Source organism: Acanthopagrus latus, unplaced genomic scaffold (assembly GCF_904848185.1).
Source record: "Acanthopagrus latus isolate v.2019 unplaced genomic scaffold, fAcaLat1.1, whole genome shotgun sequence".
Taxonomy (NCBI): domain Eukaryota; kingdom Metazoa; phylum Chordata; class Actinopteri; order Spariformes; family Sparidae; genus Acanthopagrus; species Acanthopagrus latus.
In genome coordinates this window covers 217,635-230,301 of record NW_023504081.1, presented here as the reverse complement: position 1 = coordinate 230,301, position 12,667 = coordinate 217,635, and the positions used below count along the sequence as shown (strand labels likewise).

The following is a 12,667-nucleotide window of genomic DNA, read 5'->3' as shown; positions in this document are numbered from 1 at the left end:
ATGGATAATCCGGCCTTGATGAAACCCTGCGAAATGATGTGTCAATATGTCAATATGACCGCTTATGGCCGAAATAGGTAAAACACCATAAAACTTCAAACATCATCATATCCATGTCTTGCATCAAAATTAAATAATAGCGGCGCGTAGGTCGTCACTAGCGGTGCTCTTGTTTTGAAAACATGTAAACTATGTCCTTCCGGTTCACAGGACGGACCAGTCCAATCAGTAACCAGCATTGCTGACATATTTCAGATGACAGTGATCTATCGTGACCATTCCAGTGGACGGCGACTCGAGCTGTGGCGCGTGAACTGGAGCGAGTTTACCGACGTTACCGTGAATGTTGCTGTGTGTTTACCGGCGGCAGGATGAAGAAAGCCCTCAATAAGTTCTACGTCGACATGGACAAGTACCTGTACAGTCTGGGCCTCTACAGGAAGATGGTGGCCCGGGACGCGTGCAGTCTGTTCCGAGCCGTGTCTGAGCGGGTGAGTCGGGCTAAAAGTCACAGCTAATGGCGGTGCGGAGTGTGGGGGTCTGGTGTCACCAGGTGACGGCACCTGGTGTCTAAAGTTATCACTCTGCACACAGTCTTGATTGAGCAGGTCGCCATTGAAACAGATACCACATTTAAGCCAGTTTTGAATAAACACAAGCAAGGACGAAGTTTTGATTCAGAGGTGGGGGGAGACACACGTATTTTTAATAAAACTCTAACTCCTTCAGTTCACTGTGTTTTCTAGTAGTTCTTTTAGTTTTCTATTGCTACTTTTAAGTTTACTGTTCCCTTTTTTGGTTTGAGTGGTTGCAAAGCATGTAGCAAAACGTTATCACCTGGTGTTTAACCTTGTTTTCACTCCAACTCATCAAACCAGTTTTATTTATTTTTAAATATTAATAATATTTAATAATAATAAAATAATAACAGTCCTCATTTACATATCACCACCCAGTAGTGGGCAGGTCAAACTGGTAGGAATATCACAGGTGGGGAGAAATTGAATAAAATGTCCATAGTTCAGAGTAAGTAGTCAAGTAATCAATTTTATTTGAAATGGGTGTAAAACTCATTTTAAAGGCAGTTATATGGAAGAAAATCCTATTTTTGATGTAAATGTAAAGTGAACAAGGGTCATTTTGACCCAAAGTCCACAGGAGGGTCAACATAATCAACTCATCCAAAGGTTCCAAACACATGACGTCTTCGATCATTGGCAGAGATAAAATTCTGGCAGAGTTTCTTCCTGTCCAAGGCATCAACACTTTCTTGGTGTATGTGACAAACTGCCACATTGTTCAGGCGTTTCTGCTTCATGCAGTTGCTGAGTCAGGTCTTTAACCTCCTCAGTGCACTGTAACTCCTCTCAGCTTCAGCAGACGATGTTGGAACAACCAACAACAGCCTCACAAGGACCTCCACCTGATCAAATAGACCTCTGACTTCAGGCAGCATGCCTCTCAGGATGTCTGCAGCTTCTGTGCTTGATATGTAGGTGTTCTTTGACGTGAACATGGCTAACTGCACATCCAACATCCTCCTGTTAATCTCTGGATACTGGTCCACAATGGCATCACAAGAAAGATTTCCTTCCTCTGAGAGCCAGGCCTCGTCTGCCTAGAAAATGCACACAGCTCATGATCTTCATCAAGCATGCCCTTGCTATTTGCTGTGATGCTGCCAATGCACTAGAAAGCTGAGAATTAAATGGATTTGCTTTTTGACAATGTGTAGTAACTGTCAGCTTATGAGACTTGATTTTTGTATGATCTGTACATTTCTCCACAGCCTTTTTTACAATTTCTGAACCCAGCGGAGACAAATATTGAATCAGTGTTTTTCGTCAGTGAGGACTTGTCAAGTTGAAATGCTTTTACACAGTAAAAGCACAGGACTACATTCATACTATGACTGTAATGAATCCAAGGAAATTCTTTTAAACCATTTCTCTTGGAAATGTAGGGTTCTGCTTGCAAGTTTTGAACTGCTATTTCTTTTGCATTAGGCTGATATGGCTCAGTTATCTGATCTGGCCCTGCTCTTCCATCTTGTGCTGCTTTACTGACTGAGCATCCTCTGACCCCTGGCTGCTGCTGATCCAGCTAAGATAAACATAACAAAAGATGGAATATCTATGAGCAGCTTATAACCGAATTAATCACAATAATGATGAAAAATATTTCCAAATAAACTAGTTTATGTCACTCCCTCCCTACTGTGAGTTCTTGACCAAGCTCATGAACTCACTCCTTAGTCGCTAATATTTCTTACCAATAAAATAATACATTTACACATTTACACAGGCTTTTTAGTACACTGGCCTCAATATAAAACTGTACCTGGCCAGTTTACTTCTTTCATCTGACAAAATATATACACAGACAGATTATCATCACGCTAACATTTGTCACGATGCTTAATTAATGTGTGTGTGTGTGTGTGTGTGTGTGTGTGTGTAGTTGTATTACTCTCAGAACTACCACCGGAGGGTCCGTCAGCACTGCGCTAACTTCATGAGAGCCAACAGATGTAAATTTGAGCTGGTGAGTCTGAGATCGTTAACTAATGAATTTATTCATTATACCCTCACCTCTGCCCTCTCCTCCATCCTCACCTCTGCCCTCTCCTCCATCCTCACCTCTGCCCTCTCCTCCATCCTCACCTCGTCCTCCACCTCGGCCCTCTCCTCCACCCTCACCTCTGCCCTCTCCTCCATCCTCACCTCAACCCTCAACTCCTCCCTCACCTCCTCTCTTACATCCTCCCTCACCTCCACCCTCACCTCAGCCCTCTCCTCCATCCTCACCTCGTCCCTCATCTCGACCCTCACCTCCTCCCTCACCTCCTCTCTTACATCCTCCCTCTCCTCCACCCTGTTTTTCAGTTTGTTGAAGGTTCCTTTGAAAAGCATCTGGGACGTGTGGAGAACCCGAACGTGAGCTGCTGTGCCCTTTGACCATTGAATCACTGTTTTTACCTGTGGATAGTTGTGGCAATGTGTGACAGTGAGTGTGTTTTTTCAGGAGACGGTGGGTCAGGTGGAGATCAAAGCTTTATCTCAGCTGTACAGGTGAGAGGCTCTCAGGTGTTCACTCACCTTCTGTGACCTCAATCAGTCAATCGCTTTCACCTACAGATCAGCTTAGGCCAGAGCTAGACCTAGATCAGAACTTGACTTGGGTGTGTGTGTGTGTGGCTGTGTCTGTGTGTTTCTGTGTGTCTATCTGTGTCTGTGTGTGTGTGTGTGTGTGTGTGTGTGTGTGTGTGTGTGTGTGTGTGTGTGTGTGTGTGTGTGTGTGTGTGTGTGTGTGTGTGTAGGTGTTGTTTCCTGATCTACGATTACCCGGGGATTCCAGCCAAAGTGATCTCAGAGGACAACTTCGTAGTTGAGGTGAATACTCTTATTTTTCCCTTTGATGGTTGTCATGACGATGAACATAGCAGGTCACATGACATTCTTCTTTGTGTTTTGATTGGCCAGCTCTGTCTTGTCTGTTGTCCAGGTGATGCTGTCCCACTCCATCAATGGTCACTATGACATCATTTACCCAAGGACTTACCACGCCTCTGCCGCCCTCCGTCAGTGTGAGTGCAGATCACTGATTGGTGGCTCAGTATGGTTGACAACTGTTGTGTGCAACATTTAGTGTCAGACCCACTGTGTTGGTCTTAGTGAAGGTTCACAGGTCAGAACCAGGTTCAGGTCAGAACCAGGTTCAGGTGAGATGTATTTCGATGGTGGTGTCGGTGAGATCATGACAGTGAGGGCCCTCACAAGTAAAGAAGAACAAACAGTGTTCTGTCTTTGTGTCTGTCTGTCTGTCTGTCTAGCTCTCCTGTATGAGCTGTTCTACACTCGGGTGTTTTTGTCAGAAGAGACGGAGCTCTGTCAGGCGATGGAGGCCTGCAGAGTTGGAGGTCAGCGCTATAGACACAGCACACCTGAGGATCAAGCTCACAGGTACACACATTAATGTTCGACAGATTGACAGCTGATGTAGAGATGACATCATCGCACTGCCGTCAGATTTCTTGGCTTGATGTGGATTTCTGTTTGTTGTCCGTGATGTTCAGGTAACTGCTATAATGTCACTCTCTAACACACCTGTGTGTTTGTCCAGCAGGGAGGATGTGGAGTCCGGGGGAGCTGCTGAAGAGACGCGAGGAGCTGTGACAGAGGGGGCAAAGGTGGGGGGGGGGGTGGGGGTGGGAGTGGGGCTGGTGGGGGAATGCATGATCCATGGTGTCACCTGCAGGTTTGTTCTGAAGCTCAAAGTGGGCGGGGCTCCTAGTCTCAGCTAATCTAAAAATGGTGAATGAAGCCCTGTTGATGAAACACGCCCACCTAGCTCAAAGCTACCAAACAGCTACGGCATGGCCATGCCCTTTTTATGTCTAACTTTAAGCCTTATTATATCTAAATGGGTGAGTTATAGAAAAACTCACCCCCCATACAGTTGTCATGACCAAAACTGTTTTTGTACCAGGCTGCAAACATTTTTATATCTGCTGTAAATTTGGACATTTTAACATGGGAATCTATGGGGATTGACTTGCTTTTGAAGCCTCAGGTGGCCACTGAAGGAACTGCTGGTTTTTGCTTCCTTCTTCAGACTCGGGTCACTGCTCGTGTGAACAGAACTGAGCTTGGCTCATGGTGACTCACACATACGAGCTCTGAGTGGCTTTTCAGTTAAATTTGTAGGTAATAAAACATAAACTCGTCAGAGAAATGGAGCAAAATTGAATGTTTTTATTGGTCAGTGTCCACTAGAAGCCCCGCCCCGCGCCAGACTGTCTCTTTCATATAAGGTGATGAGGTCTCTGGACGCAGAGTATTACAGAGATGTGGAGTTTAACATCCGGCTGGATACCTGCGAAGGTAACTGGTTACATACATCTGACAGAAAAATATAGAGGGTTTCTGTTGAGACAGTAGTTCTGATTGTGTGTGTGTGTGTGTGTGTGTGTGTGTGTGTGTGTGTGTGTGTGTGTGTGTCTCTCTGTCTGTCTATCTGTGCGTGTGTGTGTGAGACAGAGATGCAGAAGACAGACTACAAGTTGTTTGCAGGAAGGCAGTACCTCCTGGGAGACAATTGTCAGGTAACATTACACTTCACGATACTGATGTTAATACTGAATCAGGGTCAGGACTGTGTATGTTGTGGACGGCTTTTGTTGTCTGTCTCACATGTGGGTGTCATCACCTCCACCTGTGTTTCAGGTGCATTTGGAGGCAATAGGGAAGTACTCCAACGCTTTCAATCAGGAAGTAGAAACAGACTCCACGGCCGTCACCCTCATCATCGAGGAACTCAGAAAAAAGTAACAAACCACTTATACCTGACACTAAGTTTAACCCTAAAACCAGACCCTCAGAACCCTCAGACAGATGAGGACAGATGGAGTGTGAGAGTTAAACTGATCTTTACAAAGAATTCTGAGACGTTGTGTGGAAATATATTTCACATTGAAGGGGGTCAAACTTTGAGGAGGTCTTGTCTGAGTTAGTTAGAGTTCAGTACATCTCTGTCTCTGTCTCTGTCTCTGTCTCTGTGTCAGACACCCGGACCTGAAACCAGTGAATCCAGTTCCTGCCTGGAATGTTGCTGCTCCTACCAGAACAGGAGACCTTGGTATATTTAACCCCCGTGACCCCCTCCTGACTTCTGTGACCCCCTCCTAACCTCTGTTATCCCCCTTATGACTTACTGTGACCCCATGCTGAGCTCCTTGACCCCCTTCTGATCTCTGTCACCCAATGCTGACCTCAGTGACCCCTTGCTGAACTCTGTCTTCATCTCGTTCTGTCCTCATCTAGACTTGGACTCTCGTGGTGGGCGTCATCATCGCCAGTGCAACTTCAGGAAGTTTCATGGTAGCAGTGGAGGGCCGGGTACGGAGATTCTGATGCCACCACCATCCCACAATGCAGGCCCAGCCCCCTCTGCACTACCCCCCCGCTTCCAGCCAGCTGGTCACCCCCACCCGCAAACCCCGCCGTTCCCAGGAGCCATGGCCTACCACCCCTCTGCTCCCCCACACCACCACCCCATAGCCAGACCTCCTCGCTATGGAGCTTCCAGGTGGGACTTGTTGTCCTGGATGTTCAACAGGTTTGATTGGTCCACAACTGAACTGATTGTCGTGTATGTCTGTCTCTCTGTCTCTGTGTGTCTGTGTGTGTCTCTGTCTGCCTCATGAATTCGGGCCGGATCTCCTCCTGTTTCCTCAGCCATCATCTGATTGGTCCACAGTTGACCTACTTCCACCCTGGCAGTCGATATCATCACAACTACGAGAACTACACCTTCGGGTTAGGGTAAACGGCAACGAAACCAACACATGACAATATTATTGATAATAATATTGTTGATTTTAATATTATTGATAATATCACTGAACCCTCAGACCACTGAGGACAGACTGAGTCCCCTCAGACTGGTGACTTTGAGGAGGTCTGGTCTGAGTTAGAGTTCAGTACATCTCTGTCTCTGCCTCTGTGTCAGACGCCTGTTCCCCCCAACGGACCTGAATCCAGTTCCTGCCTGGAATGTTGCTGCTCCTACCAGAAATGGAGACCTTGGTATGTTTAACCTCTGTGATACCCTCCTGACCTCGGTGACCCCCCCCAACGACCCCCTCCTCACCTCTGTGATTCCCCCCTTATGACTCACTGTGACCCCTTCCTGACCTCTGTGACCCCCCCCTTATGACTCACTGTGACCCCCTCCTAACCTCTGTGACCCCCGGCTGACCTCTGTGTCCCCCTGCTGAACTCTGTGTTGATCTCATTCTGGCCCCATCCAGACTTGGACTCTCGTGGTGGGCGTCATCACCACCATTGCAACTTCAGGAAGATTCATGGTGGCAATGGAGGGCCGGGGACAGAGCTTCTGATGCCACCACCATCCTACTATGGAGGCCCAGCCCCCTCTGCACTACCCCCCCGCGTGCAGCAAGTGGGTCACCCTCACCCGCCTCCCCCGCCGGGCCCAGGAGCCATGGCCCACGACCCCTCTGCTCCCCCACACCACCACCCCATAGCCAGAACTCCTGACTATGATGCCTCCAGGTGGGACTTGTTGTCCTGGATGTTCAACAGGTTTGATTGGTCCACGACTGAACTGATTGTTGTGTATGTCTGTTTCTGTGTGTCTCTGTGTCTATGTGTCAGTTTGTGTCTCTGTCTGTAGTCTCATGGATTCTGGTCAAAAGCTCAGCCCACTTCCTCAAACGTCACCTGATTGGTCCACAGTTGACCTATTTCCACTGTAGTGGGAGACTACCTTCCTTATCTGTTAAATTATTCCACTATGTGACCTTGGTAATCTGCTCAGAGTTAAAGTCCCAATCAGAGGCGAAACAGCTCAGAGACTAAATCCAAATCAGAGGCAAGAACAGCTCAGAGATTAAGTCCAAATCAGAGGCAAGAACAGCTCAGAGATTAAATCCAAATCAGAGGCAAGAACAGCTCAGAGATTAAATCCAAATCAGAGGCAAGAACAGCTCAGAGACTAAGTCCAAAACAGAGGTGAGGCAGGAAGTCTTCAGTCCAAAAAGGTGTTTATTCGAAGAGAAGAAGTTATAAATCCATGAGGTACCCCGGGGCAACTGAGAAATCTCTGCGGATCACCCACTTTTATACCTGGGGTCAAGGTCACCAGTGCCCACTTGGACCACCCCCCTTCGTCATGATCACACAAGACTGTTATCTACTGTTTTCATTTTTGAATGTGTTATGTAAAAGCCTACAAAATGTCTCACCCAGGCCCCTATCTGTGGCCTTGGGTGAGCTGTGGCTGCACTCGTTGCTCATTCATTTTAACATTGTGATCGTAAAGGGTGAATCAAAAACTGGTCTTTTATCAGGCTCAAAACTCATTATTAGAGCATCATTTGGGACTACATGGGACACTCCCAAATCTATTTATATGAATGATCATAACCTAGATTTATTTGCCATTACACCACCCTGGAAGACGATATTATCACAACTACGAGAACTACACCTTCAGGTCACGGTGAACGGCAACGAAACCACCACATGACAATTTTATTGATGATAATAATATTGTTGATTTTAATATTATTGATAATATCACTGAACCCTCAGACCACTGAGGACAGACTGAATCCCCTCAGACTGGTGACTTTGAGGAGGTCTGGTCTGAGTTAGTTAGAGTTCAGTACATCTCTGTCTCTGCCTCTGTGTCAGACTCCTGTTCCCCCCAACGGACCTGAATCCAGTTCCTGCCTGGAATGTTGCTGCTCCTACCAGAAATGGAGACCTTGGTATGTTTAACCTCTGTGGTACCCTCCTGACCTCTGTGACTCCTCCGAATTTTGTGACCCCCGCCCCCCCCCCCCCCGACTTCTGTGAATCCCCAACGATCCCCTTCTGACCTCTGTGATCCCCCCCTTATGACTATCTGTGAACCCCTTCTGACCTCTGTGATCCCCCCTTGTGACTATTCTGACCCACCCTGACCTCTGTGTCCCCCTGCTGAACTCTGTCTTGATCTCGTTCTGGCCCCATCCAGACTTGGACTCTTGTGGTGGGCGTCATCACCGCCATTGCAACTTCAGGAAGATTCATGGTAGCAGTGGAGGGCCGGGGACAGAGCTTCTGATGCCACCACCATCCTACTATGGAGGCCCAGCCCCCTCTGCACTACCCCCCCGCTTCCAGCCAGCTGGTCACCCCCACCAGCAAACCCCGCCGTTCCCAGGAGCCATGGCCTACCACCCCTCTGCTCCCCCACACCACCACCCCATAGCCAGACCTCCTCGCTATGGAGCTTCCAGGTGGGACTTGTTGTCCTGGATGTTCAACAGGTTTGATTGGTCCACGACTGAACTGATTGTGGTGTATGTCTGTCTCTCTGTCTCTGTGTCTCTGTGCGTCTATGTGTCTATGTGTCAGTGTGTGTCTCTGTCTGTAGTCTCATGGATTCTGGTCAAAAGCTCCGCCCACTTCCTCAAACGTCACCTAATTGGTCCACAGTTGACCTATTTCCACTGTAGTGGGATACTACCTTCCTTATCTGTTAAATTATTCCACTATGAGACCTTGGTAATCTGCTCAGAGTTAAAGTCCCAATCAGAGGAGAACCAGCTCTGAGTCTAAGTCCAAATCAGAGGCAAGAACAGCTCAGAGATTAAGTCCAAATCAGAGGCAAGAACAGCTCAGAGACTAAGTCCAAATCAGAGGCAAGAACAGCTCAGAGACTAAGTCCAAATCAGAGGCAAGAACAGCTCAGAGACTAAGTCCAAATCAGAGGCAATAACAGCTCAGAGACTAAGTCCAAATCAGAGGCAAGAACAGCTCAGAGACTAAGTCCAAATCAGAGGCAAGAACAGCTCAGAGACTAAGTCCAAATCAGAGGCAAGAACAGCTCAGAGACTAAGTCCAAATCAGAGGCAAGAACAGCTCAGAGACTAAGTCCAAATCAGAGGCAATAACAGCTCTGAGTCTAAGTCCAAATCAGAGGCAAGAACAGCTCAGAGATTAAGTCCAAATCAGAGGCAAGAACAGCTCAGAGACTAAGTCCAAATCAGAGGCAAGAACAGCTCAGAGACTAAGTCCAAATCAGAGGCAAGAACAGCTCAGAGACTAAGTCCAAATCAGAGGCAAGAACAGCTCAGAGACTAAGTCCAAATCAGAGGCAAGAACAGCTCAGAGACTAAGTCCAAATCAGAGGCAAGAACAGCTCAGAGACTAAGTCCAAATCAGAGGCAAGAACAGCTCAGAGACTAAGTCCAAATCAGAGGCAAGAACAGCTCAGAGACTAAGTCCAAATCAGAGGCAATAACAGCTCAGAGACTAAGTCCAAATCAGAGGCAAGAACAGCTCAGAGACTAAGTCCAAATCAGAGGCAAGAACAGCTCAGAGACTAAGTCCAAATCAGAGGCAATAACAGCTCAGAGACTAAGTCCAAATCAGAGGCAAGAACAGCTCAGAGACTAAGTCCAAATCAGAGGCAAGAACAGCTCAGAGATTAAGTCCAAAACAGAGGTGAGGCAGGAAGTCTTCAGTCCAAAAAGGTGTTTATTCGAAGAGAAGAAGTTATAAATCCATGAGGTACCCCGGGGCAACTGAGAAATCTCCTCGGATCACCCACTTTTATACCTGGGGTCAAGGTCACCAGTGCCCACTTGGACCACCCCCCTTTGTCATGATCACACAAGACTGTTATCTACTATTTTCATTTTTGAATGTGTTATGTAAAAGCCTACAAAATGTCTCACCCAGGCCCTTATCTGTGGCCTTGGGTGAGCTGTGGCTGCACTCGTTGCTCATTCATTTTAACATTGTGATCGTAAAGGGTGAAAAAAAACTGGTCTTTTATCAGGCTCAAAACTCATTATTAGAGCATCATTTGGGACTGCATGGGATATTCCCAAATCTATTTATATGCATGATCATAACCTAGATTTATTTGCCACTACACCACCCTGGAAGACGATATTATCACAACTACGAGAACTACACCTTCAGGTCACGGTGAACGGCAACGAAACCACCACATGACAATTTTATTGATAATAATATTGTTGATTTTAATATAATGGATAATATCACTGATAATATTACTGATAATTATGATACTGACATTAATATTGACAATAATGATATCACAGTGAACATCTGTCGGTATTTTCACCACTAAGTGAACAGTCACAGGAAGTCATAAGACACCAGATTACCATGACAACCTCATTTCAAAATAAAGACATGTCTGAATATTATTGATCTTTATTAACTTGCTTTGTGTACAATTCTGAAAATGTCCTACATTGGTGCCCCCAGTGGTCATAAAGAACTCTAACATTAGAATAACATTAAAGGTTAAATTTAAGTAATGCCCGTGTCCTGTTTGTTTGTTCTCCAATCAGTCGAAGTTGCCATCAGCTGGCTGCTCTTAATAAAGAGTGTCAGTTTGGTTTCTCAGAGCCGATGGAGGACCTATCTGATATGGACCCAGCCATCGTGTGCTACCAGCTTGAGGGCGGGGACACCGTGTTCCCTCTACTGCCGGTGAGAAAACTAAAACTGCCAGATGATTGAAGAAATGTGTCTAGGAAGTGGGAATGTGAGGTTCATGAACCAAAGACGTAGGTCCTCTGATACGCACTCAAAGTCTGACTTTAGACTCTTGATTTCAGACTTTGACTTTAGACTCTGGACATAGCCTAAACATCTGGACAGGGAGGGACAGGATGCAGAGACAATGATGGGGTCATGTCGGTGTACAAACATTAACCACATCTGTATAATGTTAATATTAAAGTAAATCAGGTAAGTCAGCCGACCTCTGACCCTGCTGTCGTCAGTGAGAGGGGGAGTGAGTGGGGAGGACTCAGTGATTTACTTGCAGGTTTTTTCTATCATATATGAGAATGGTCACATGCCCTACATTAGTGTTTCACTTTTGTGTTACTGCAGAAGAAACATTAAAGATGGAGTCACAAAGGAGGACAAGGAGATCCAGCTGCTACCCTGCAGAAGTTCGAATGTTCTTGATGCATAAGAAAAAAACATTGTTTTAGTTTACAGTTCTGTTCCAGATATTCAAATAAAGGTAGGACATTTCAGACTCACTGATTAATGTTTCAAAATTCTAAGTCTTCTTCTTTCACATCGCTGTGTGCCTGACTCTCTTCAAAGATAAGTTCTAAAGCCCTCCAGCCCTGACAGCTAAATCTTTTGGTTATACTGATGATGGAAGATTCTGTACTGTGATGGAGAGGTACTGATATCTTCGGAGCCCCCTTGTAGTGCAGGTACAAGTCATTTAGTGTGAGAAAATGCTGTTAGAATACATCATTCTTAGAATATTATAGCATATGCTTGTGCATGTCTCTGTGTGTTTGTGTCCGTGTATGTGGCTGTGGATGTGTTTCTGTGTGTCTCTGCGGATGCAGGTCAAATTGATCCAGAGACCATATGAAGGACCATGCCCTATCTGGGTAGGTCTCTGTGTGTCTGGGGCTCCCTACAAGAATGTGAATGCTCAGTTCACAAAAAGAAAACCTTGCTAGTAATATTGAGAGCACAAAAAATGGAGTTCATACAGCATATTCATGATTTATTTAGTGTTTGTTTAAAATACATTACCTGTATTTGTAACATGCACATTTAGTTAGTGATGTATATTCAACAGTATGTTAGGTTAGTTTGACTTAGGTTTTTTCTAATTTTTTGTTCTGTTTTACCAGTGCCCCAGGGTTCCTGTTGTCCTTGCTGAGTTCATCTGGCTGGATTGGCAAAAGTATAGGCCCCAGGGCAGTGGCACAGTTCAAGAAGTGCCAATGAGACTGAACCAAGAGCCTGCTACAATAGGGGGGAATTGGGGTTATTGAGTTTAGTTCATTAGTAGTTAATGTATTAATGCGTTGTGTCATTCCTCTTGTGTGTCTTTGGCCTGATCAGCCACTATTGAACCCCCCTGTGTTCTTTATTTGTTAGGTTGGTCACAAAGGAGGTTGATGACATGCATGAAGATGCATAGAAAATTCTTGAAGTCATAATGTTTTTGAGAAAGAAACCAATTGGTTGTGTATAGTTCAGTTCTACATGTTCAATTAAAACTAAAACATTTCACATGTGTGGACTTTTCTTTTAAAGCAGAAATGGTAATACATTTAACACAGACTTAGAAA

The 12,667-nt window shown here is 45.7% G+C and overlaps 1 protein-coding gene across 7 annotated transcripts; it reads left to right on the top strand.

The window, feature by feature from the left end:
* Positions 1–214: 214 nt before the first annotated feature.
* On the top strand, positions 215–12,608 carry LOC119016317 (putative bifunctional UDP-N-acetylglucosamine transferase and deubiquitinase ALG13). Of its 7 annotated transcripts, none has more exons than XM_037092081.1 (23): positions 216–491; positions 2,461–2,544; positions 2,886–2,936; positions 3,025–3,071; positions 3,320–3,392; positions 3,505–3,586; positions 3,833–3,962; positions 4,123–4,189; positions 4,766–4,883; positions 5,040–5,104; positions 5,226–5,326; positions 5,564–5,637; positions 5,823–6,087; positions 6,237–6,317; positions 6,511–6,587; positions 6,812–7,106; positions 8,220–8,296; positions 8,545–8,839; positions 10,901–11,042; positions 11,451–11,586; positions 11,673–11,788; positions 11,930–11,974; positions 12,224–12,608. In XM_037092081.1, exons 1-20 carry the CDS (start codon positions 372–374, stop codon positions 11,460–11,462), a joined length of 2,256 nt encoding a protein of 751 aa, XP_036947976.1. In that variant the 5' UTR covers positions 216–371; the 3' UTR covers positions 11,463–11,586; positions 11,673–11,788; positions 11,930–11,974; positions 12,224–12,608. The 7 variants fall into 7 exon arrangements, with proteins under 7 accessions (XP_036947979.1, XP_036947976.1, XP_036947973.1 ...); XM_037092078.1 differs by having other exon boundaries at positions 6,237–6,323; XM_037092080.1 differs by having other exon boundaries at positions 217–491; positions 4,126–4,189; positions 6,237–6,323.
* The last annotated feature ends 59 nt before the right edge of the window (positions 12,609–12,667 follow it).

Bases quoted from the DNA above. Each gene is read 5' to 3' on its own strand.
- LOC119016317 (XM_037092079.1), top strand. From the start codon at position 372: ATGAAGAAAGCCCTCAATAAGTTCTACGTCGACATGGACAAGTACCTG. The intron at 3,072-3,319 runs GTGAGAGGCTCT...GTGTGTGTGTAG, and splicing joins GCTTTATCTCAGCTGTACAG to GTGTTGTTTCCTGATCTACG. The intron at 4,884-5,039 runs GTAACTGGTTAC...TGTGTGAGACAG, and splicing joins CCGGCTGGATACCTGCGAAG to AGATGCAGAAGACAGACTAC.